Source organism: Lucilia cuprina, chromosome 3 (genome assembly GCF_022045245.1).
Source record: "Lucilia cuprina isolate Lc7/37 chromosome 3, ASM2204524v1, whole genome shotgun sequence".
Lineage (NCBI taxonomy): Eukaryota > Metazoa > Arthropoda > Insecta > Diptera > Calliphoridae > Lucilia > Lucilia cuprina.
The window spans coordinates 36,662,829-36,687,845 of record NC_060951.1 but is presented as its reverse complement, the minus strand read 5'-3'; the positions used below and the strand labels follow the sequence as shown (position 1 = coordinate 36,687,845).

Genomic DNA, 25,017 nt, shown 5'->3' with positions numbered 1-25,017 from the left:
GTTCTAGTTCTGTTCTAGTTCTGTTCTAGTTCTGTTCTAGTTCTGTTCTAGTTCTGTTCTGGTTCAGTTCTAGTTCAGTTTTAGTTCAGTTCTAGTTCAGTTATAATTCAGTTCTATTTTAGTTGTAGTTCCGTTCTAATTCAGTTCTACTCTATTTGTTGTACAGTTCTAAAGGAAATTTACGACTTGAAAAACGCTGCCACAAAATTTAATTAATTAAATTAATTTTTAAATAGCTGCTCAGATTGTCGTCGTATTGACAAAAAATCAAATTAAATTAAAACATTTTTCATTTCTAAACGCCCTCTGGCGGTAAGTTTACAAACATGTAAGTTCTTTAACATGATTCAGCCTAAAAATATGCAACAAATCTGATCTTAAAATGTAGCTAATTAGAAAAATATTATTCTAACAATTGAACACATGTTATCTCTACAATAAAACGATTGATAAGACAAACATCAGACAGTACAGTAAAACCTTAATAAAAGTTACAAAACATAATACATTTAAGAACACTTTTAAAGAAAAAAAGTTTAAAATGAAAAAAAATTAAAGGAATTAAAAACTTAAGTTTTTTGGACAACCCAACTCTTAAAAAAGTTATACTTCTCAAGTGTTTACTGTCTGATGTCAGCATTCAATGCGTCATAAAACAATTTTTGCTCATTGTCGGTGTCTCAGTTTTGCGGACGAAGTAAACGCTACAATAACGTGTTTAGTGTGTTGTTGATGGGAGCGGACGAAGACGATACTTTTGCTGATCGGTCAAATAAACAGTCTGGCGGTGATGTTGTAGACCATTTACAGAATTTAAAAACATTTAAACTTTTTTCGTGAAATATTTTTTGATGACAAAGTTTTAATAACGATCTTTTAATAAAATAAACAAACTTTGATGACATTGCTTGCTGCTGTTGTATTAACCAAGAAAAGACCTTGAGGTCATTAACGTGAAATAATAAACGACAACAAATAAAAAAGTAAAAAAAAATGTCTACAAATAAAATAAATAATAGTGCAAAATTACCCCGTGCAAATTGTGAAAAATAAGAGAGAAAAAAGAAAAATAATAAAGAAAATAATTGAAATAATTTGCATAAATTATCCAAAAAAATTAAATAATAAATAAATAAAAAAAGTATTTTTTAAAAGAAGGTACTAACAACAAAACATAAAGTGTAAAATTCTTTTTACACTCAAATGAGCAAAAATTCAAATAGGGAAAAGAAGGAAAGAAAGAAAAACATGAAGAAGATACATACATAAAGTGAAATGGCCAAATATTTCTGAATGAAAAAAAGAGAGTGGAAAAATTTAATAAACATAAACGAAAGAGAGAGGAATTAAGAATGAGAGTCTGCTCTCTCAAGAGTTTCAAGATCATTGATAAATGAGGGAATAACTAAGTTATATCCTAAATTGATAGAATTTATAAATTTAATAGACTCTGTGCTGCTTTTTTACAATAAGAAGGCATCAAATTATTATGACGCTAATAAGAATTTGAGCAATGGTTATTCAGTTATTTAAACAAAATATTAGTTAAATTTTATAGTGGGGTGTTTTGTTTCAAAGTCCGTTGATTTTAACGACTCAATAATAAAGCTAAAAAAATAGTCTTTGCTAAAATAAAAAACTAAAACGAGTGTACAGAGTGTGAAGTACAAACATGTGTTCTGTAATTAAATTGAGTTACACTGTGATGCGGATAGATACATGATCTTCTCTTTTTAAGAGTTGCCAAATAATTAAGAATTATGGTTTACAAGGAAAAACATAAAATATATATATTAAAAAATCAAGAACTGAAATAATGCAGAATTTGAACAGAACTAGAACTGAACTAGAACTGATCTAGAGCTGAACTAGAACTGAACTAGTACTGATTTAGAACAGAACTAAAAAAGGACTAGAACTGAACCAGATTTGAACCAGATCTGAACTTAAACTGAACTAGAACTTAAACTGAACTAGAACTGAACTAGAACTGAACTAGAACTGAACTAGAACTGAACTAGAACTGAACTAGAACTGAACTAGAACTGAACTAGAACTGAACTAGAACTGAACTAGATCTGAACTAGAACTGAACTAGAACTGAACTAGAACTGAACTATAACTGAACTAGAACTAAACTAGAACTGAACTAGAACAAGAACGGAACTAGAACTGAACTAGAACTGAACTAAAACTGAACTAAAACCAAACTAGAAATAAACTAGAACTGAACTAGAACATGAACATGTAATCCATAATTTCAGTAAAAACACCTCTGATATACTAAGAACATAAAATGGAGTCTTAATTGGAAATTTGAGTAAAATTTCAAAAATTGTCAAGTGTCACTGTTGGTAAATCCATAATTGAGAAAAACCCTATGCCCCAAAAACAAAACTCAAAACTTGGTAACCCTTACTTTGCTACCGCTAATCATACTCATCTAATTGATTTTTCATACAACAATTTATGACGTCTGGGCACATTACTCATTTATTTTTTTTTTACTTTAATATACAAAAATAAAGGAAGAACAACAGAATGAGTACTAATACAAAACAAATACAAGTAATACCATCAATAAAACGTGTCTTTCACGATCACTTCCACCGAAAACTACCCAATAAAACGCTCTTCATTACAACCTAACAGATACTCCATGACAAGTAACTATAAAATACAAAAATTACTCATGCAGATAGTACCTTCTCTTAATGAAATGTTCCCTCAATGAGCACTAACCTATAGTCTCCGCTCTTATTTGAAAATAACAACAAAACTAATGTTTAGTAGCTCTTAATTAAAACGAACATTTTGAAAAGTATTGTATGCAAAAGCTAAAGGTTCCACAACAAAGAGTTCAGTTAAACGAGTCTATTCATGGGAATTTGACGTGCGTGTTTTTTATTTATTTATTTTTAATGTTTTTTTAAATTTTATTTATTTAATGGTAAAAAAAAGTGATTGATCAAAAAAAGAATTTTTAACATTAAATGCAATAATAAAAATAACAAAATATATTTGTGGCTTGTGGTAATTTAAAGAAAATCTTTTAAATTGTTTAAAGGAAAATGTCAAAAAATGTGTTTAGAAAAAGAAGCCCCTCAATACATTACATTTCTCAAGATTATTTTGTGGTCTTTTTGAAGATTTTGTGTCATTTTTTACTTTGTTTGTGTTAATTATTTTTTCCTTTTTTTTGTTTATTTTTGGTGTTAATTTTTGTTTAGCATAATTTTCTTTATTAGAACTACATAAAAATTAGAAGATTTTATATATATAAAAATATTTACTTAATGAAACTTAAAATTTTAAAATATTGAACGGAAAAGAAAACGCTTATATGTAATTTGAGAATTAACTAAAAAGTCATTAACCTGCCAGAAGACGTTCTACACAAGAGACTTCCACCCGGTTCAACATTATGCAAATACCACAGAAATTTCATTGGAAATAATCAGCAAAATGCAAGAGTATTAATAAATGTAAGTATAGAAAAACAATTTTAAAAAAATTTAGTTAACATTCAACAGGGTATTTCAAGTAATGGAGTTATTTTGTGATCTTTTATGAAAATAGTAATAACTCGCGAACTGAACTAGAACTGAACTAGAACTTAACTAGAACTGAACTAGAACTGAACTAGAACTGAACTAGAACTGAACTAGAACTGAACTAGAACTGAACTAGAACTAAACTAGAACTGAACTAGAACTGATCTAGAACTGAACTAGAACTGAACTAGAACTGAACTAGAACTGAACTAGAACTGAACTAGAACTGAACTGAACTAGAACTGAACTAGAACTGAACTAGAACTGAACTAGAACTGAACTAGAACTGAACTAGAACTGAACTAGAACTGAACTAGAACTGAACTAGAACTGAACTAGAACTAAACTAGAACTGAACTAGAACTGAACTAGAAATGAACTGGAACTGAACTAGAACTGAACTAGAACTGAACTAGAACTGAACAAGAACTAAACAAGAACTGAACTAGAACTGAACTAGAACTGAACTAGAACTGAACAAGAACTGAACTAGAACTGAACTAGAACTGAACAAGAACTGAACTAGATCTGAACTAGAACTGAACTAGAACTGAACTAGAACTGAACTAGAACTGAACTAGAACTGAACTAGAACTGAACTAAAGCTGAACTAGAACTGAACTAGAACTGAACTAGAACTGAACTAGAACTGAACTAGAACTAAACTAGAACTGAACTAGAACTAAACTAGAACTGAACTTGAACTAAACTAAAACAGTTAAACTAGGATTGAACTAGAACCGAACTAGGGTTAAACTAGGATTAAACTAGAACTGAACTAAAACAGATGATTAAACTAGAAGTAAACTAAATTTGAACTAGGAGTAAATTTGAACTGCATTGAAATTGAACTAAACTAGAACTGAACTACAAGAGAACTAAAATTGAGGTAGAGCTAATCTAGAACTAAACTAGAATTGAACTAAAACTAAACAAATCGCAGAAATCTGAAAACTAATTAAACCTATATTTTATATTTTTTTAAGGATTTAAATTAATTATCAAAAGTTAGTTTCAAAAAATCTAAGAAAAAAACCATTTCCCAGATTAAAGTATATAAAAAAGAAATTAAAATTAATTAACTTATATACTTTGCAATTATAACTGAATTGCTCTATTTAATAATTATAATTATTGATTATGAAATTTTTAAGATAATAATTTTGTTTGTTATCTATGCAAACAAATAAACAGAAAAAAAGTCACTTTTCTTCTCTTTCTATTAAATAATTTCATTCATTAAATAATTTATTTAGCAATGGAAGCACATAAATACAAAATGAAAGAAAAAAATTATGACATTTCATATCACACGTTATGTTTTCATACGTAATTTACGCCAGTATAAATATTTTGTTATTGTTTTTGTATATTATTTTTTTAACTTAGTGATAAAATATACAAAAATATATATAAAATAGTATTCCTCCATAACCAAGTTAAAACGAAAAACTTGTCTTGTTATAAACAAATAAATTGCGAAAAGTCAATTAAAAAAACTTTAAGTTAAGATAAAATAAAATTGAAATGAGTGTTTGTTGGGGTCAAATTTTAAATACTGCATTAGTTGGTACTACTAAGTACAAGTGTAGTAGGTAAATATAAAAATAGTAATTAAAGAAAAAACAAATAAGAAATTATAGTCGGACGAAGACGACCATATAATAACCGACATCAGTTACAAAAATTAAAAATGTAATTTAGTTTTTATAATATAGCATTTAAATCGGATTGTACCTTGCCTCAGATATACTTAAACCATTTATTTTTGAATAATTTTGTGGACATGTAAGTCAAATTTTGAAGTGGGCTTTTTATAGCGTCCAATGAGGTCCTATAATTATAAAACTCATGAGGATCATTAAGGCTAGTAAATAATTTCGTTGTGCAGCTTTTTGTCGAGATACGAGTATATTAAACATAATTATGAACTAAAAAGCCCTATTCGTCGGGTTTAGTTATATGGGGCTAGGTAAAATAATGGACCTATATTAACCATTTTCAAAATTCTTCGTCACTGGTACTATAGAAGATCATGAGCACGAAAATTTCATTGAATTACATCTAAAATTGCGACCTGTACGTTGATTACAAGGTTTACAAGCCCTATTCGGGAGTTCAGTTGTATGTGGACTAGGTTGATTACAAGGTTTACATGGACGGACAGACGGGCAGACATGGGACTAGGTAAAATAATGAACCGATCTTAACCATCTTCCCAGGGACACCCCTGCGATAATAGAAGATCATGTACCAAATTTCATGGAATTATCTTTAAAATTGCGATCTGTAGTTTGATTACAAGGTTTACATGGACGGACGGACAGACATGGGACTACGTAAAATAATGCACCGATCTTAACCATTTTCTTAACCATCGACTCAGAAAATGATTATGAGCCGATTGATGGATATAGGACCAACATTATTGTGCGTTACAAATATCAGCATAAACCTAAACTGGCGTAGGGTACAAATAGTAGCACAGTGGATTTTAATAAGAATTAAGCAATACTCTATTACGATTATAAACCCCTTTGAATTTTTGCCGACCCTAACAAAAGTAGGGGATTTAAACTTATTACAATTTGTTATCTATAAAATAAGAATATTTATGATCTCTTTTTACATTCCAAATAACCGTATAAAGTGATAACACGATCCCCGTAAAATGCATAAGATCGGGGCTAAAATGGTAAAAATGTTAATTAAGAGCATGTAACATCTACATAATCGATATGTTATGACATCGATATTGCTATTATATTTAACACCAATAAATGACTTGGCCTAATCGTTAGCCGATTAAACTACTTAGTTCATCGAATTTTGGGGATAAAACTTAGCTCCACAGTTTCAAAAGTAAGCTGCCCACCATAGAATCTGGATGAAAACTATGCAGATAAAATGCATGTAAAGAACTGAACTGACCCCACTCGCCAAATCTAGTGGGGGGAAATTATGAATACAACCAACAGTGACTTCAAAGAATATCCAATGTAGCAGACTTGAACCCTCATATAGATTACAGACGGACTCTTACTCCAGGCAAACTCGTATTCAAAGAATAACAACTCTAGCAGACACGGCCACTCGTAAAAATTTCAGATTGGTAGAATAAAGACGGAAGTACCTGTAGATCAATTTAAATTGTTACGCGATCCATTAAGGATCCAGGCCAGAATCTGGTGGAAAAATTTAAAGGCAGAAAGGCAAGTAAAGCCAATGGAAAAGGGATAGATTCAAAGAATAATCAGTATAGCAATGTTGGACATTCGTAAAAATGTCAGACCTTAGTTTCACCAGTTTAACGAAGGGAGCAGTAAATGCAATTTAACATAGACATTTAATTGCACACGATCAAGTAAGGATTCAAAACCAATTGGCAGCAACCACATAACAAATGGCGTCGTAGAGCAAGTTCCCATCAGTAACAATTCATTCACAATAGTTGATTTTGTATGGAATGTTTACAAAATTTCATCAACAAATTTCACAGCAGGGGAATTTTTCACGACAAAAAAGTTAGTGAACGAAAAAAGTGATACATATTTCACGTTTTATGATGATTCTCGATAGGGGTAATTAACTTTCTTAGTTCAAGACACCGAAATCAAATTCAAATTGCGAAGTAGTAACAGCAGGATCATGAATACAAAATTGCCCGGTCAGTTGTTAAGCTGCCTACCAGGGAAAGAAACCCAAAATCCTTCTGGTATGACATAAACAAAGTCGAATGAAATCAACTTCTACTGATTCTAGCTTGTGGTCAAGAAGATTATAATCTTTATTGCTAACATATTATGCGATCCAACAACAATGATCCAACAAAATTTTTCAAATATGCCGGAAAGATGACAAGGAAGGAATAGGAAGATTAAATTTGCGATAAAAAGTTTATGTAGAAGAACATTTGAAAGTGGAAGTAGAAAGTTTTTACAACAAACGGACTTTGAAAATAACGATCATGGAAGTCTTTGGTATGTTCCAGAGAGAAGTCGCAGAATAGTCCGATCAAACCTGAGAAGAAAAGATCATGTAGAGGAACATTTAAAAGAGGAAGTAGAAAATTCTTACAAGAAACGGACTTTGAAAATAACGATCATTGAGGAATAGGATCGAGGTAGGAATAGGAAGATTAAATTTGCGATAAAAAGATCATGTAGAAGAACGTTTGTAAGAGGAAGTAGAAAGTTGTTACAAAAAACGGACTTTGAAAATAACGATCATGGCAGTCTTTGGTATGTTCCAGAGAGAAGTCGTAAAATAGTGCGATCAAATTTGAGAAGAAAAGATCATGTGGAGGAACATTTAAAAGAGAAAGTAGAAAGTTCTTACAAGAAACAGACTTTGAAAATAACGATCATTGGAATAGGAATAGGATCAAGGGAGGAATAGGAAGATTAAATTTGCTATAAAAAGATCATGTAGAAGAACGTTTGAAAGAGGAAGTAGAAAGTTGTTACAAAAAACGGACTTTGAAAATAACGATCATGGCAGTCTTTGGTATGTTCCAGAGAGAAGTCGTAGAATAGTGCGATCAAATTTGAGAAGAAAAGATCATGTAGAGGAACATTTAAAAGAGGAAGTAGAAAGTTTTTACAAAAAACGAACTTTGAAAATAACGATCACTGAGGAATAGGATCAAGGGAGGAATAGGAAGATTAAATTTGCGATAAAAAGATCATATAGAAGAACATTTGAAAGAGGAAGTAGAAAGTTGTTACAAGAAACTGACTTTTAAAATATGTATGTTCCAGAGGGAAGACGCAGAATAGTGCTATCAAATCTGAAAAGAAAAGATCATGTAAAGGAACATTTGAAAGAGAAAGTAGAAAGTTGTTACACGAAACGGACTTAGAAAATATCGAATATCATGGAAGTCTTCTGTATACCACAGAGGGAAGACGCAGAATAGTGCGATCAAATTTGAGAAGAAAGGATCATGTAGCGGAATATTTGAAAGAGGAAGTACAAGAAAAGGACTTAGAAAATAACAACCATGGAAATCTTTTTTCTCTACAGCTTATAAGAAGAATCGGTCCCTGTTTAACAGAATTAACGAGTATTAAAAAATGGATCATGGTTTATTCGTTATTTAAAAGATCAATTTGACTGGATATTTCTTCAACAATGAATAAACAACAAAAAATTGTTTTTTTTACGATTAAAAAATTGCGCAAAAGTTTATCTTATGAATTAACTTTTGAAATGATCTGTAGACATGAAATTTGACTTAAAAACTTTTGCACATGATCGGTTTTTTTACCCCTAAAAATTTGTTAATGAACTATAAATGACGTTTTGAATTTCAAATATTTAAAAATTCTGTACAATGTTATCCAAAAAGTAAATTAATCTCTTTTTAAGAAAAACTAAAACATTTTGAAAAGTTTTCTTTAATTAAAGAAAATCAAAATGATTCAATTATTTAAAGATAAATGGATGATAAATTTATATAAATCTTCCTTCATTGAACATACAAACAAAAATGATTAAACAACAATTTTCAATTGAATTTTAGTTTTTAGAAAACTATTTTTCTTAATTGTTTATAATCTCTGCTACAATGTTTAAGAATTAAAAAAATATATAAATTTTGCAAAAAAAAATTAACAAAAAATGTTTACGCAATTAACGCATAATAAATATAAACAAAATAACTTAATTTTTGCTCATCTTCTACACACACATACTAAATAAAAAGTTTTAGTTTTAATGTAAACGAGAAAAAAAAAAGAAAACTAAATCATCAAATGTTTCATTTTGTTGTGGAAACATGTGCTCCGGTGACCATATACATATAATGCACACATTACACTCTGGTTGTATCATGTGTGCGAGGTTTTAACCCAAATTGACGGCGCGAAATATTGTATGTTTAAAATAGTTTATGTGTGTTTTATCTATTTTTTTTTCTATGCGAATGAGTGAATATTTATATTAGACATGAAAACGATATAAATTTGCAATGGAAGATAATAAAAAAATAATAAACAAATAAATCAACTTAAGAAAAACTATACATATTCAAATAATTTAATAGAGGAATGTTAGAAAAAATATTTGAACAAAAAGTGGGCAAAAAAAGTGCACATTTTAATTATAAGTCGTATAATGTTAAATTTAGTTTTATTGCAATATTAACGATGAAAATAAAGCATTTTTATAACTACTGAATTCTTTGATTTAAATCTATTTTTTTATATTTTCAGTTTGTTCTGAATCAGAAAAGTTAATGCTTTTTAATGACAAAGAAGAATTCTCATTTACGTTCGAATCTCTTTCAGGTTTTAGCGATTTATTTCGAATTTTTCCAAGTATATGATCTACAGCCTAGTATAGTATAGTCAATAGTACAATCTGTAGTCTAGCTATAGTCTTGTCTATAGTATAGCCTAGTCTACGGTCGATTGTATTTCCTAACCTACATTCTAGCATACTGTATACTCAAGTCTTCAGTGTAATCTATAACCTAGTCAACAGCTTATATACAACAGTATAGACTAGTCTGTTGAATAGACTATAGTCTATAATCTAGCCTAGATTATAGGCTATAGTCTTACAGTCTTTCCTAGTCTATAGTTTGGTCCCGAACTCAGTTGTGCCAGCGCGGCAGATTCTTCTCAATTTCTGCTATAGGCGGTGGGCGACCTAAAAGCACGACATTCATTGGGCAACCTGAAACCCGGTATTAATGGCGTCTCTATAAATTTCGTTCAAAGTTGTCTAGTCTATAGTCTAGTCTATAGTCTAGTCTATAGTCTAGTCTATAGTCTAGTCTATAGTCTAGTCTATAGTCTAGTCTATAGTCTAGTCTATAGTCTAGTCTATAGTCTAGTCTATAGTCTAGTCTATAGTCTAGTCTATAGTCTAGTCTATAGTCTAGTCTATAGTCTAGTCTATAGTCTAGTCTATAGTCTAGTCTATAGTCTAGTCTATAGTCTAGTCTATAGTCTAGTCTATAGTCAACAGTTGGTATAGTTTATTGTCTAGTCTATACTCTAGCATAGACTAGAACAGAATAGTCTGATCTATGGTCTAACAACATTACCACGTTTTCTATTTCTTACTTTTTTCGTTTCTATTCCCTATCACTTAGATTGTTAACTCATAGTTTTTATTATATAAAACATATAATTTAGTTTTCTTTTTGTGAAATTATAGCTGCATTTAAATTGAAAACTCTTCAATCTATAAACATATTTCCCATTTGAAAATAGTTTCATGAATGACAATCATTTTGATAAGTGTTCTTCAGACACTTAAGTTTGTTTATTTGATATTTGTGTAGTTGGTTTTTCTTTATTAGATAATCCTTTCCGGGTGATTTGCATTAGTCGTGTTGCCGTTAGACAGTCATAATATGCAGGCAGGTATGTGTGTATGTGTGTATGTGTGTAACAGCATATTAAATGTTCTAGTTTCAATGTATTTCTAATACCCTTCACTATAAACAAGAAAGAAATTTGTCCGTCATTCATTTGTAACTATTTCTTTAAACTTAGGTCATGGCAGCTCTTTCTAATTCACATTTCTTAAGAATCACTTCGGGAACGAAAAACTTATTATCTTTAGGAATAAACTAAAGCAAAACTAGTTTAGTGAAGAGTACTTGTGGAGTTCAGATCTTTCTTTCGACCATGTTTTTGGAATTCAAATACTTTTAAGAGATTTTAAAATAATTTACAACGTTGCCAACTCAAATTTTAATTGCTTATATGTAGTCTGCTTTAAGATCGTTCTTGACCGACAATAATCTATTTTAAATTCTTATAAAAAAAAAAATGTTTAATATTTTTCATATATTTAGACCCACATGTTGCATTAGTTTGTCTTCTATCTAACTGTCTGTTGAATGTTCAGTCAGTCATATGCATGATTACTATTGCATGTTAATGAATGAATTTCTTTATTCTATTCGCAAACAGATTATTTTAGTTTTTCTAAAACGTTTCGCTTGAGTTTTTTTGCATTCAACCATTCATTTGTTCATTCATGAAATTGATTTCATTTCTTGCCTTCTATGAAATTTGACTTTTAAATAAGGCATGAACTATTATTAATAAGCTTTATTTAGAAGGGCAATTGGTGGAAAAATAATTTATACTTTGATGAAATATTATAGAATATAATAAAAATGTTTAATACATATACCCCCGTATTTATAAAGACATTAATCGCTTATTCTAGGTTTATTATGTACTTTTTCTACGCAAAATTCTAGTGATAGTGTTTAAATTTTGATTGTTAAAATATGAAAAATATTAAAGTTATAATCTAGTCAGTATTGTAGTCTATAGTCTAGTCTTTGATCTATATGGTATAGTCTATAATCTACTATATAGTATAGTGTACAGTCTAGTGGATAATCTAGTATATAGTATGGTCTATAGTAAAGTATATAATCTACTCTACAGTCTTATCTATAGTATGACGCATAGTTCAGTCTATATGTTTATAGTCTAGTCTATAGTCTAATCTTCAGTCTAGTGTGGAACTGAACTAGAACAGAACTACATCAGAACTAGAACTGATCTACAACTGAACTACAACTGAACTACAACTGAACTACAACTGAACTAGAGCTGAACTAGAACTGTACTAGAAATGAACTAGAACTGAACTAGAACTGAACTAGAACTGAACTAGAACTGAACTAGAACTGAACTAGAACTGAACTAGAACTGAACTAGAACTGAACTAGAACTGAACTAGAACTGAACTAGAACTGAACTAGAACTGAACTAGAACTGAACTAGAACTGAACTAGAACTGAACTAGAACTGAACTAGAACTGAACTAGAACTGAACTAGAACTGAACTAGAACTTAGTTTATAGTCGAGTCTAAAGACTTATCTATAGTCGATTCTTAAGTTCAGTTCATTGTTCAGTTTATTTCAAATAAACAATCTAAATGTATACTTAAAGAACAATAGAAAATCTCGCTTTTTATTTACACAACACTGTAAACTAGTCTTAAGTATACAAATATGAAATTCTTTGCAAACAAAGTTTACAAGCACCCAATTCAAATTTGTTTTTGTCTGTATTATTTAAAACTATATTTGAACAAAAATTTGTAAATTAAGAAAGACACACGCGCGACATGATGCCACGGATACAATCAACATCATATATTTACTCTTAAAAAGGGGAATTTTAAATAAAAACTAAATTTAAATTTGTCTTTTTTCAGTTTTTCTATTTTTTTTTTTTTTTTTTGCATCCATATATGTATATAAAAGAACAAACAGTAGCATAAGATTGCGTATATTGGCGATAAACATGTGCAGATTTGATATTCTTCAACTTTTACTAATTTATTTCTATTTTAAACTTTTTCTCTTTGCAGTTATCAAATGTCTTAATGAAAGTGAAATACAAACAATTTAAGAAGCGAAAGAATAGCAAGACAAAAATATGTTTGCCAAAAATAATATGACAAAGCGTAAAACGCTTATATTTGCCTGTTTTGGCATTGCCATTGGCCTTTGCATTGGTACAGTATTAAAAAATTATCGCGCCTTGGAAATAGTTAAACGTTGTAGTATGAAGCCGACCAATCAGAAGACACCCTTTGAGATTATCGGTCTTAAACCGGAAGATAATATACAAAATTCACAAAAGAATTTAGTATTTGTGGGTGTGATGACAGCAAAAAATTTCATAGAAGGAAGAGCGAGAGCAGTCTATGATACTTGGGGCAAAGAAGTGCCGGGGCGTATAGCTTTCTTTAGTTCAGAGGGTTCTTATTCAGATGAAATGCCTGTGATAGGTTTGAAAAATGTTGATGATCGTTATCCACCACAAAAGAAATCCTTTATGATGCTGTACTATATGTATGAAAATTATATTGATAAATTTGAATGGTTTATACGTGCCGATGATGATGTCTATATAGAACCTCAGAAATTGGAAAAATTTTTAAGATCTATAGACAGTTCAAAGCCTCAATTTATAGGTGAGTAAGGGAATGCATTTATATTTTGTGAATTGTTAATTCTTATAACATTTGTATGTAGGACAAGCTGGCAAGGGCAATAGTGAGGAATTTGGTTTATTATCTTTGGAATTTGATGAGAATTTTTGCATGGGCGGTCCGGGTGTCATTCTCAGTAGTGAAACCTTGAGAAGAGGTAAATTTTTTTCTCACATACAATTTTTTTAAAAATCTCTTCTAATGTTTTCTATTTACATTTTAGTTGCACCCCATATACCCACTTGTTTAAAAAACCTATACAGCACTCATGAGGATGTGGAAGTTGGTAGATGTGTTCAGAAATTTGCCGGCATACCTTGTACTTGGAATTATGAGGTTTGTTCTTTCACCATTACTTTTAATTGTTTTATTATTTATATTTACAAAAAAATCTTATTTTTAGATGCAATATATATTACGCCATAATTCCAGTGGTCGTGCTGCCTTTACGGGCAAACTTAAACGCAAAGAAATTCATAATGCCATTTCTTTGCATCCCATTAAACAGGCACCTCTTATGTATCGTTTACATTCCTATATTCAGGGTTTAAAGGCTGAGGAAATGCGCCAGGAATCTTTATTACTACATCGTGATATTAAACGTATGGCAAAATATTTGGAAGTTCCCGATGATAGTCGTTATTTGGTGCCGGGTATTCCTTTGATTCCGGAAGAAGAGAATAGCAAACGTCATTTTGAGGATCATAATATATTAGGTAAAGATGAATAGTATAAGGGTCACACAACGCAGATAAATGAGATCGAAGATCTTAGCAAATATACCTTTACAATATCTGCCATTCCGGAAACAATAGGATGGTTAGCAAAATAACCAAAGACATATGTTCAAACTTTCATACAAAAACAACCAGATTTGTAATTAAATTGGATGGAACTTTGATAGGCGTAATAACAACAGATCAATGTTCAATCTATCTAAATGGGACTACAACACGTCAGATTTTTGTAGGTTGTCTGAGGTTATCAAATAATTAAGAGAATAGATCAAAATTTCTAAGACAAAACAGTTAAACGATAGTTCTATCACAGGAATAAAATCGGATATATACGTTTATTTTTTATAAGATATATTTGTAATCTTAATCAATTTTGTCTTGACAGAAGTCAGATTAAGATTTGGAACTCAAGGGGTGATAATTTTAACATTAAACGTTTCTTCATAAACATCTGTCAATTAATACTCTTATATTAGTCACAAAGTGGATGATGGTAGACATTTTTAATACATCAATAGCTTTAATAGATAAACATCTACTCGATTTTGTAGAATTACATATAAGGGTTCTATAGTTGAAACTTATTGCATTTAGGTTAAAGTCGACTTTTCGACTTTTTGCATTTTATGCAAAGATGATTTTCGACTTTTTGCATTTTATGCAAAGTCGATTTTTCGACTTTTAGTATTTTATAAATAGTCAACTTTTTCATTTTTTTCGACTTTTTGACTTTTTCCGACTTTGTGACTATTTTCGACATTTCCCGACTTTTTGACCATTTCAGACTAGTCGACGATTTTCGTATTTTTTTTTTTTATTTTCAACAATTTTCGACTGTTTGACTTTTTTCGACTTTTTCCTATTTTTTTTTTACTTTTTTCGACAATTTTCCACTTTTGCCGACTTTTCGACAATTTTTGACTTTTTCCGACTATTTTTGACTTTTCCGACTTTTTTTTCGAATTTTTCCGACTTTTTTTCGAATTTTTCCGACTTTTTTTTACAGACGATCGTCGAGTTATCGACTTTTTTGGAACAAAATAGTCGACTTCGATTTTTCAACTTTTTTCGACAAAAAGTCGATTGTTCGATTATTCTGAAGTCGATTTATAGAACCCTATTACATATTATCCCTTTGTGGAATTACATATCATAAAAATACAACTGCGAACTTCGAGGAAACATCTCAAATGGAATTTACAACCGAAAACGATTGGCTAGTATTCGACAGAGAATTTCTACCGATAGGTCAAGCAAGCAAAGATCATAGCGGAAAGCCTCGGAGCAGATATGGAATGTCGATTTAGGGTTGGTTGGGACAACTTTATGCAGATAGTCAAGCTGCTTTAAAGGAACTGACATGTCATACGTTACATCACCAGGTTGAAGATTGTAGATATGCTCCTAGGGTCATTATGATACTACAGGCCTAAATTATATATTCCCGGGCAGTTTGTTCCCTCTCCTATACATAATGCACGCAGTATTTAATAAATTCCCGGGAAATTATTGTTGATGTTTGGCCAGTATTAGAAAGTGTGAAGAAATTAAGATGAGTAAGAACTAGCTAGATTAGATTCGATCCCTGTCATATTTGATAGAAATAGAAGAGTGGAACCACTATTATTGGTTGATTTTCGAAAGAATTTGTGAAATCGTCAACCACGCCTTTAATAGTAGATAATGAATAGTAATTTTTAAAGGCCTTATGGTCAAAATTTTAAGTGAGAGTTTTCATGATACTTTTAGAATCAGATACTCGCAGTCTAAGTATTCTATGCAAATGTCTGCAGGAACTAGAGACAATTGAACACAAAATTTGACACTACTGTCCTAGAATACAGACCCTAAGTTTAAAATGGCTAAGAAATAGATTTCATTACGAACTGGCGGAAATTGAAGGACTGAATGCACGCATTCAGATCAGTTATTTCAGATTATCTCACAATTTTTTCTTAGGGAATCGATTTAGTAAATCTTTCAGGTCGAAAACCTTTTGTTTCTCTTCCATATGGATCTTAACACTCTACGAAGGAAATCTCAATGAACCTTATAATGTCCGAGGGAAGTTGCGTTTTTTTATGGTACATAACCCTTCTTAAGCTAAACCTAAACTGATTTTGCCAATTTTGAATAACTACATCCATACGGAATAATTTGTAGCATCGATCGGTTCAATCTTATCTTCCTTTCAAAAAAGACACAAAAGAGAAGACAGACATAAAAATGGTAGGGAGGACATGGCTAGATCGGCTGAGACTAAATTAGGCGAAAATCCAACTTAAATGAAGTGAAAATATCGTTATGCGCACTTTTATTTTATCATCATCATGTTAAAGTCTTACAAAAAAAACGTCAATTAAAATTTAACTTTTTAAAATTTTTATTTAGTATAAATAAATTGTTCCTTAAACCTAATTTCATAGTTGATGTCGTAAAAATCCCAACTTCCACTCTAACTATTCCTCACACAACTTGGCACCTTTACCTATACAAGCAGCATAGGCCATTAAATGGGGTATAACATTTTGTTCCATAGTGCCGCTGAATAAATGCGATTGTGGACCTCGAGCAAAAATGGCAACATCCTCGCCAGCATGATGACCAGATAGTTTCTTAATGTAACTGGGTTTAACTATAACTTTAGCAAAAATACAATAATTTCAAATATTCATCAATTTTAACATAATTCCTCCCACTTACAATCATGAGTTTCTTCCGTTAAATCTATACGCTTCCAGGTATTGTCCTTTACCTCTATGTACTGTTTAGGTCCCACAGCATAATTTAATACACTATACGGTACACCATCCATATCTAAATCATATTCATTTAATCCTAAAATAGGATTACCACGACCTGGATAACCAGCCATTGACATGGTATGTGAATGATCGGCAGTTACTACGATTAGAGTATCCTCATCATTGGTCATTTCTAAGGCAGTTTGAATAGCTTCATCAAATTCTATAGTTTCATCTAAAGCATAACCAGCACTATTTTGATGATGACCATGATCTATGCGACCACCTTCTATGAAGACGTAGTAACCTTTAGGATTTCTCTGCAACATTTTTATAGCACTAGCTGTCATATCTTTAAGTCTTGGTTGTGAGGGATTTAAGACTTTCTTACGAGCATTATAGTCCAAATGGGAAGAATGAAAGAGTCCGAAAACCTTTTTAGTGTTATTGTAATCCAAATTGTTTAGTTCCTCTAAGTTGGAGACAAAAACACCTTCCGGATTTTCTGTTTTCCATTTTTGTATTAAATCTTTACCATCTCGCCGTTCACCCTTTGAACCAAAGGTGTCATTTTGTGTGAAGGGTATAAATTTAGTTTGACCACCTCCCATCATAACATCAAAGTGTTTACCCGGTTCATTTTCTATCAACTGAGTGGCAATATCCAAACAATCCTTTGGATTTAGTACACCGGCTTTAATTATATCAAAATCACTTTCAAAATGACGACTAGGGACATGGGCATAATTTCCTGAAGGACTGGCATGTGTGATAGTAGTGGTGGTTACAATCCCTGTTGATTTACCCGCCTGCTGAGCCCATAAAGCTATCGATTCTACATGATTGTCAAGATCTTTAGAAGCAAGACAATTTAAATAATCTACTTTAGCATTGACGCCTATTAAACGTAAATTAGTCTTGACTCCAGTCAAATAAGCCGTAGCGCTACAAGCAGAATCGGCCGTCTGAGCATTGGTACAGTAGGTCTATAGATTGAAATGTAGTGGGGAGGAGGTGGGTTCATTTTTAACAATTAGTTCAATTCATTATATAAAGAAATTAAGTTGCTACCTTGCTCAGTCCTGTGTGAGGAAATTTTTCCATAGTTAATACCGCTTCTTCACCACTTAAGCCATTACGTTGTCCTTTAAGTATTCGTGCAGCTGTTAGCGTTGCAATTGACATACCATCTCCCAAAAAGAATATAATATTTTTAGCTTTTCCATTATTTTGTTTTTGATTCACACGTTTTTTCAAACAGTTCTGAGCCTTTTCAAACCAATATTCCGTTTTCATTTCTTGTTCAGGAGTTATTCGCTCTTTAATAAAACTTCGTCCATTGCTATTTAGCTCATTTTCTAATGTTCCATGATAAGGATCCGAACATTTTGCAGATTTAATTAAATAATTTACAATAAAAACTATTACAAAACCCACTAGTTTATTGGAAGTCATAGTTGTGTAAAAGTTCACGTTAATCTTTTCCCTTGATATTTAAAACAATGAAACAGATTTGTACCAATCGTACTTATTTATATAGGAACTTATACTTCATTTAAGTTTTTTTTTTTTTTTCAAAATTAACTTGTATTTTAACTATTGTAATCTGCATATGTAAATTCAAACTGTGAGACCTATTTAGTAATTGTTCACGTTGTGTACAGGGCCCAAATATTTGAGTTACAATGTTTAATTGCTTTCACACGTTTGATGGACTTTCATTAACATTAAAAATTTAATTTTTTTTATTGCCACATCTGGTTTGTTTGGCAATGGAGTATAATATAGACAATTACCCCATATAAGAATAAAAGCTACTCTAGGTGATACGCAAAGACGACCACTATACAATAGGGCTAATCAACTAGTGTTCTATTTTGTGCACAGTGGGATCGATAACAAAAGCAAGTGGTAATGTAAATTTTGTGTGGTTTTGAAGTTTTAGTTTTTTTTTTGGAGATTGTTCGTTCAGTAGTTTTCGGATTTTAAAGGGTAGTTCAACAAGTTGTTGAACCTTCAAGATGATTTATAAATCACAAAAACGATGTAATTTATGCAAACGAAACGTTTGTTATTTTCAACATAATCTTTTTAATAAGCGTTTGAATAAAGTTTTTAATCTCCGGGATCGAAATTTTTTCAGTTCACAGCTGAATTCTTATTAAGTATACTTCAAGTGTGTCAGAGGTTGAAACATTTTAAGCAAATAGAAACGCTTTGAAAAGGATTTTGACCCTCTCAATGTATCTCATAAGAAACCATCAAACATTTCATCTAATATCAACCCTTTTAATTAACTTAATCGAACTGTACACATTTTCGAAACTGATCACATTTTCAATTACGACCCCTTTATTATGTGCAGTTGATGAAGGGGAAACTAATCTTTAGACCAAAACCTACTTATAACCATACATATCAAGTATTAGTTCTTCCATTTCCCCAAAACCAAAACCTACTTATAACCATACACATCAAGTATTAGTTCTCCACTTCCCCCTAGTTTTCATCTTACAAGTCATTGATCTCTTTACTTAGTTTCTTAGACACTTAGACTAATCCCCCATATTTATAAAAAAAAAATTATTTTATAAACGATTTATAAAACAAATTTCGTATGGAAATTTTGTTTTATAGACCTTTTATAAAATAAAATGCTGTTTATGAATAAGGATGAAGAGTTTCTATTTGAGTTAGGTTGGGAAGGGTTATACACAGTAAAAACGCCGTATATCCACTCTGATTCCCTTCAAAAAGTGAAGATTTAAAACAGAGAAGACAAAAACGCTACAACAACACAAGAGAGAAAGAGAATAGATAAAGAGGATATGTGGATAGATAATAACAAAACAGAGACATAAATAACCATAAATACTAAAGAAATTCCTTGCCCTCCTATAAAACCCAGTCAAAGAAGTGACTAAATCCCTTGACAAAACCTAGTAGGTGCGAGGGTTAAGTCCCACAATTTTCCCCATTTTTTTCTATTTGAGAAATCAGTATTTAAAAGTTATCAACTTCTGGACTATAATTACATTCTTATCTACCGATGATCTTAATGGTCAGTTGTGAATGGTAAATCTGCAGTATTAGCTTCTAAACAAAATAATGCCAAACATTGAAGGACCAGATTCCTATCCCCTAATATATAAGCAGCAGTTATCTGTTTTGTCTCAAAAAAGTCGATAACTCGACTAATGTCTGTGAAAAGAGTCGAAAAGTCGACTTAGTTAATAAAAGTCGATAAGTCGAAAAAAGTCAGAAAAAGTCGAAAATTTGAAAATTGTAGAAACAAGTCAAAAAATAATCGAAAATTTAAAAAAAAGTAGAAAAGAAGTCAAAAACTCTAGTCGGAAAAAAGTCGAAAGAAGTCGAAAATCGTCAAAAAGTCGAAAAATCTAAAAGCCGAAAAAAGTCGGATAAAGTCGAAAACTTGAAAATTGTAGAAACAAGTCAAAAATAGTCGAAAATTTTAAAAAAGTGGAAAATGAGTCAAAAACTCTAAAATAAAAAAATAGTCGGAAAAAATCGAAAGAAGTCGAAAATAGTCAAAAAGTTGGAAAAAGTCAAAAACTCTAAAATAGTCGGAAAAACTCAAAAAAAGTTAAAAATAGTTGGAAAAAAGTCGAAAGAAGTCAAAAAGTCTAAAAAATCGAAAAGTCGGAAAAAGTCGAAAAGTAGATAAAAGTCGGAAAAAGTCGACTATTTATAAAATACTTATAGTCGAAAAGTCTAAAAGTCGACTTTTAACTAAATGAAAAAAGTCGAAAAGTCGACTTTTCGTTTCAATTATAGAACCCTACTGTAAAATCTAAAGGATCCTGCACATGCCTTCGTATGCTTTCCCCGTATACACGAAGGTCTTTCCTGACATGCTTCCGGAAAGCATCCAACTGGGTGACGTTCCTTCGTTTCCTCGTGTAGATAGTGGTCTGAGGTTATTTGCATACAGCCCGTTACAAGAACAGGAAAGTCATTGCGATAGAAAACTTATGTTATATTGGCAAAGAAGATGAGAAAATAAATCTTAAGGAAGGTGGACATTATGTATGACCCCCATCATAATTAAATGGTTTGAAAAGAAGCACGATGATGTCAACTACCACATAAAACAGTTCCTAGCAGGCGACGGACGATATTGAAATTATACGTATAAAGTCATAGCGATAGAAAAATTATGTCATAATGGCAAAAAAGATGAGAAAATGCATCTTAAGCAGGATGGATATTAAGTTTGATCCCAATCATAATTAAATGGAAACACGGTGAAGTCAACTACCACATAAAACAGTTCCTAAATGTATAAAGTCATAGCGATAGAAAAATTATGTCATATAAGATTAGAAAATTCATCTTTAAGAGGATGAACATTAAGTACGATCGAAATCATACATAAATAAATGGTTAGATCGAAAGCACGGTGAAGTCAACTAACACAACACACAGTTCCTAACAGGCGACGGAGGATATCGAAGTTATATGTTTAAAATTTAAAATTTTAAACTTTAAATTCAAACACAATTACTCGCGAAATGGTTCTAGCTGTTCGGTCACATTGGATGTTGTCTAAAAATATCCTAGATTTGAGGATATTAAACATGTCGTAAGGTTATATATGGGACATACAAGCAATTCCGATAACAAAGCATTGGGAATTTGTCTCAAAGTTTATAATTGTCGTGAGTCTTCGACTAAACTGCGAGGAAAAGGAAAGTAGCGTCAAAGTAATATCTATGACGATTCCGCACTTCATGTCAATGAAATAAAAATATAATTAATTTCTTAGAAAGTATACTTCGACTGAAATAGGGAGTATTATTGTCATTTAAGATATATACAGAATTTTTGTATCTCCGAGGTAAAGGTAATTATTAACAAACGTTAATTACTTTCAAATATAGTCAGAGGATTAGCTAGGTGATGTTTTTACATTATAGAGCTCGTACTCTCTCTCCACCAAAAAGTATAGAGTTTGCGAAGCTGTGATTTTAATGGATTTTAGTCAATTCCATAAAAACTACGTATCATCTTTGTTATGGACTTATTTGTATGACAGTACGTTTATGAAAGTGCGCATAGTGCCTTAAGATGCGAATGATTCCACTTAAAATTAAGTCAGAATCTAAACATTTTTTGCTCTAGTCTTTTTTTGTTCGAAGTTTCGTTTATTTGTATTCTAATAAAAAAATGTATACATTTCCCTTCCAGGCATTAGTCCCGATCTTAATAAATTCGCTCCCAAAACAAGAGATGATCTTCTTGAATGGTCCTTTTTAGCAAGAAGTCTTTATTCTACCGATCATTCGAATCCTAAACATAAAATCGATTCAGCAATGAGAGAAGGACTTGAAGATGTCATTACCGAAGTAATGGAAAATATCAATAACTATTCACGACAACGTGGTAGAGTTATTGAATTTCGTGAATTATTATATGGTTATACAAGATTAAATGCTTTACATGGACAAGATCTTATATTGGATTTATTGTTGATTTATAAGAAATATCGAGGTAAAAAGATGACGGTACCAGTAAGAAGACATTTATATGTACAGAGAGCTTTTACGGGTATATTTATAAAGGAATTTGAAGAGGATTTCTATAATACCACATTGCAGAAGAGTAAGTTTTGTGGGGAATTTGAAAATTTATATTTTAATGTGATGTTTTTTTTTTTTTTTTTTTGTTGCAGGTTTCTTTAAGAACATTTTAAATCAAGGAGTAGAAAGTTTATCAAATCATTTCTCTATACCGGGTTTATTAGCAGCCGGTAATCCTTCGGGTAGTGGCAATTCTAAAATTGTATTCGTTTTGCCTATTGCAGGACGTTTAAGTACATTTAAACGTTTTCTGGCTACTTATGAAAGTGTGGCCATTGAAGAGGATAAAAATTGTGATTTACTAGTGGTTATCTTTGGCTCTTTGGTGGATATACAAGATCATTTGGCCGAAATAAGAAGTTTAAAATATAAACATGTCTATCAACAAATCAATTATATACACCGCCAAGAGGATTTCTCTAGAGGAGTGGCTTTAGATACAGCAGCTCGATCTTCTTATATACAGGAAGATAATATAATACTTTTCATAGATGTGGATATGGTTTTTAAAGTGGAAACCTTACAACGTATACGCATGAATACTTTACAAGGCAAACAGGTTTATTTGCCTATTGTATTTTCCCAATACGATCCTAAAAGGCAGCAACAACAACAAATACCAGCCGATGAAATAACCAATGAATCGGGTTATTTTCGACAATTTGGTTTTGGTATTTGTGCCATTTATAAATCAGATATTTTAGATGAAAATATTAATGGTTTCGATAAAGATATAACCGGTTGGGGTTTAGAAGATGTTAAATTTCTAGAGAAAATTGTTAAAAATGGTAATCGCCAGAATTCATTTATGATCAATACCGCCGAACTTTCAGAAGATTATAATTTAAAAGCCTCACAAATGCGTAGACTGACAATATTTCGTGCACCCGATCCTAGTTTAGTGCATATTTATCATGATATTAGTTGTGATATTAACTTAGAGACTGCTCAGTATAATATGTGTTTGGGCACAAAAGCCAATTCATTGGGTAGTACACGTCTTATGGAACACTTATTTTATAATAATCCCGATAATATAGAATTTATTAAAGAATTTAATCGTAAAAAAGAAATTAGATAGTAAGAGGAGGGAGGCGGTGGTGTTTGTAATAGAGATTATTTGCACAATTCTTTTTGTTTTCCAATTAAACTGAAAATAACGGTTAAGTTCCCAAGAGAAGAGAAAAAAAAGTATTTTTAAAGGAGTGAAAGAAAAAAAGGAAAAACAATGAATTCTTCTAAAGAAAACTAGTCTCCCCACAAATGTTCTAACCAATTTATCTAAAAGATTTCACACTTCTAAAAACTTTACTAAAGAACACTTTGTATTCCGACAAAATTTGTCTATCAGGAGATTAACTAATTTCAAATAATCATAAGGCGTTAAAAAGCCTGCCTTTGATGATTTCCTCAACTCTCCCACGCCTTTCGCAAAATACACAATATAAAAAAGTATTAAATTAATCATAAATTAAACATTAAACTTATACCTTAACTTATACCTTAAGTTTGCAAAAAAAAAAAAAGAAAAAGAGAAAAAAATTATTTGTATTTTAAAGCCAAACTTTTTTTTATTGCCTTATTTATGAAAATTTAATTTAAAAAGTAACGAAAAAGTAATAAAACTTATTAAATAAGTTTAATGTGTGTTTAGCAAATAAGTAAAGAAAATTCATATTTTAAGTTAAAACCTAAAAACGGAATTGCATTTTTTTTATACAAAACCATGTACAAGCAACGTACGGGTTTCATATTATCATTAAAAAAATAATAATTTAATTATTTAAGTTTAAAAAAAAATGAAAAAAAAATCAACATAAGTTTAATGTGATATGTTAATTGTTAAAAAAATAAAATAAATTTAAACAAAGGACAAAAAGACAATTCAATAAACGAAAAATTGGAAAAAAAACACAAACAGTAAGTAAAATGCAGATTTACTTTTTACATATCTTACATAAATTCAACTGGTTCGATATCTAATAAAGCCAATGTTTTATTAAGTACTTCACGTACAGCTTTAATTAGATAAATACGAGCATAAACGTAGGGCATCAAGTGATCACGTTTTTCCTAATAATAAGATATTGTTGTTGTTTTAACATTGTCATTTGCCAGAGTTTTGTACTTAAGAATAGTGTAAATTAAATGTAAATTAGACTTACCGTTAAAATTCGTATTCTTCGATAGTAAACACTGAAGATGGCAACCAGGCCATGTAGAAAATGTATTATTAAGTGGGTGGAACATAAACCACGTTCTAGTTGTTCCAGGCAACGATCTATGAGATTAGGAAAACCAGCTAAGTAAGCATAAACTAATTGCCATTCTTCCTGGAAAAGAGAATGTGGAAAGATGATAAAGTGGTGTCTGAAAATCAATCAATTTTTATAAAGAAC

General features: G+C 30.9%; 3 protein-coding genes across 4 annotated transcripts in view; 1 reads left to right on the top strand and 2 right to left on the bottom strand.

The window, feature by feature from the left end:
* Positions 1 to 25,017, bottom strand: part of LOC111688392 — a 59,668-nt gene that overhangs the window by 32,745 nt on the left and 1,906 nt on the right. Inside the window, exons 3-4 of one of the 2 annotated variants that reach the window (XM_023450895.2) lie at positions 24,784 to 24,951; positions 24,549 to 24,691 (exon numbers count right to left, since the gene is read on the bottom strand). In XM_023450895.2, coding sequence (XP_023306663.2) covers positions 24,572 to 24,691; positions 24,784 to 24,951 — 288 coding nt within the window. In that variant the 3' untranslated portion in view covers positions 24,549 to 24,571. Of the gene's footprint in view, positions 1 to 24,548; positions 24,692 to 24,783; positions 24,952 to 25,017 lie in introns of those variants that run through there. The other variant, XM_046946917.1, reaches the window with a different exon arrangement.
* On the top strand, positions 685 to 25,017 carry LOC111688389 (chondroitin sulfate synthase 1). Its single transcript, XM_046946916.1, has 8 exons — positions 685 to 983; positions 3,231 to 3,485; positions 12,911 to 13,519; positions 13,581 to 13,694; positions 13,761 to 13,873; positions 13,941 to 14,253; positions 22,227 to 22,640; positions 22,711 to 25,017. The coding sequence occupies exons 3-8, from the start codon at positions 12,979 to 12,981 to the stop codon at positions 23,697 to 23,699; spliced, it is 2,484 nt and encodes an 827-aa protein (XP_046802872.1). The 5' UTR covers positions 685 to 983; positions 3,231 to 3,485; positions 12,911 to 12,978; the 3' UTR covers positions 23,700 to 25,017.
* Positions 16,497 to 18,779, bottom strand: LOC124418937 (alkaline phosphatase). The gene is made up of 3 exons (XM_046946918.1): positions 18,090 to 18,779; positions 16,978 to 18,004; positions 16,497 to 16,915 (listed from the first exon to the last, which is right to left on the bottom strand). The coding sequence occupies exons 1-3, from the start codon at positions 18,471 to 18,473 to the stop codon at positions 16,734 to 16,736; spliced, it is 1,593 nt and encodes a 530-aa protein (XP_046802874.1). The 5' UTR covers positions 18,474 to 18,779; the 3' UTR covers positions 16,497 to 16,733.

Excerpts from the sequence above, each read along its gene's own strand:
- LOC111688389 (XM_046946916.1), top strand. The coding sequence starts at position 12,979 with ATGTTTGCCAAAAATAATATGACAAAGCGTAAAACGCTTATATTTGCC. Across the intron at positions 14,254-22,226 it reads TGAGGATCATAATATATTAG|GCATTAGTCCCGATCTTAAT; the intron begins GTAAAGATGAAT and ends TTTCCCTTCCAG. Across the intron at positions 22,641-22,710 it reads TAATACCACATTGCAGAAGA|GTTTCTTTAAGAACATTTTA; the intron begins GTAAGTTTTGTG and ends TTTTTGTTGCAG.
- LOC124418937 (XM_046946918.1), bottom strand. The coding sequence starts at position 18,473 with ATGACTTCCAATAAACTAGTGGGTTTTGTAATAGTTTTTATTGTAAAT. Across the intron at positions 18,005-18,089 it reads CTCACACAGGACTGAGCAAG|ACCTACTGTACCAATGCTCA; the intron begins GTAGCAACTTAA and ends TTCAATCTATAG. Across the intron at positions 16,916-16,977 it reads AACGGAAGAAACTCATGATT|TTATAGTTAAACCCAGTTAC; the intron begins GTAAGTGGGAGG and ends TTTTTGCTAAAG.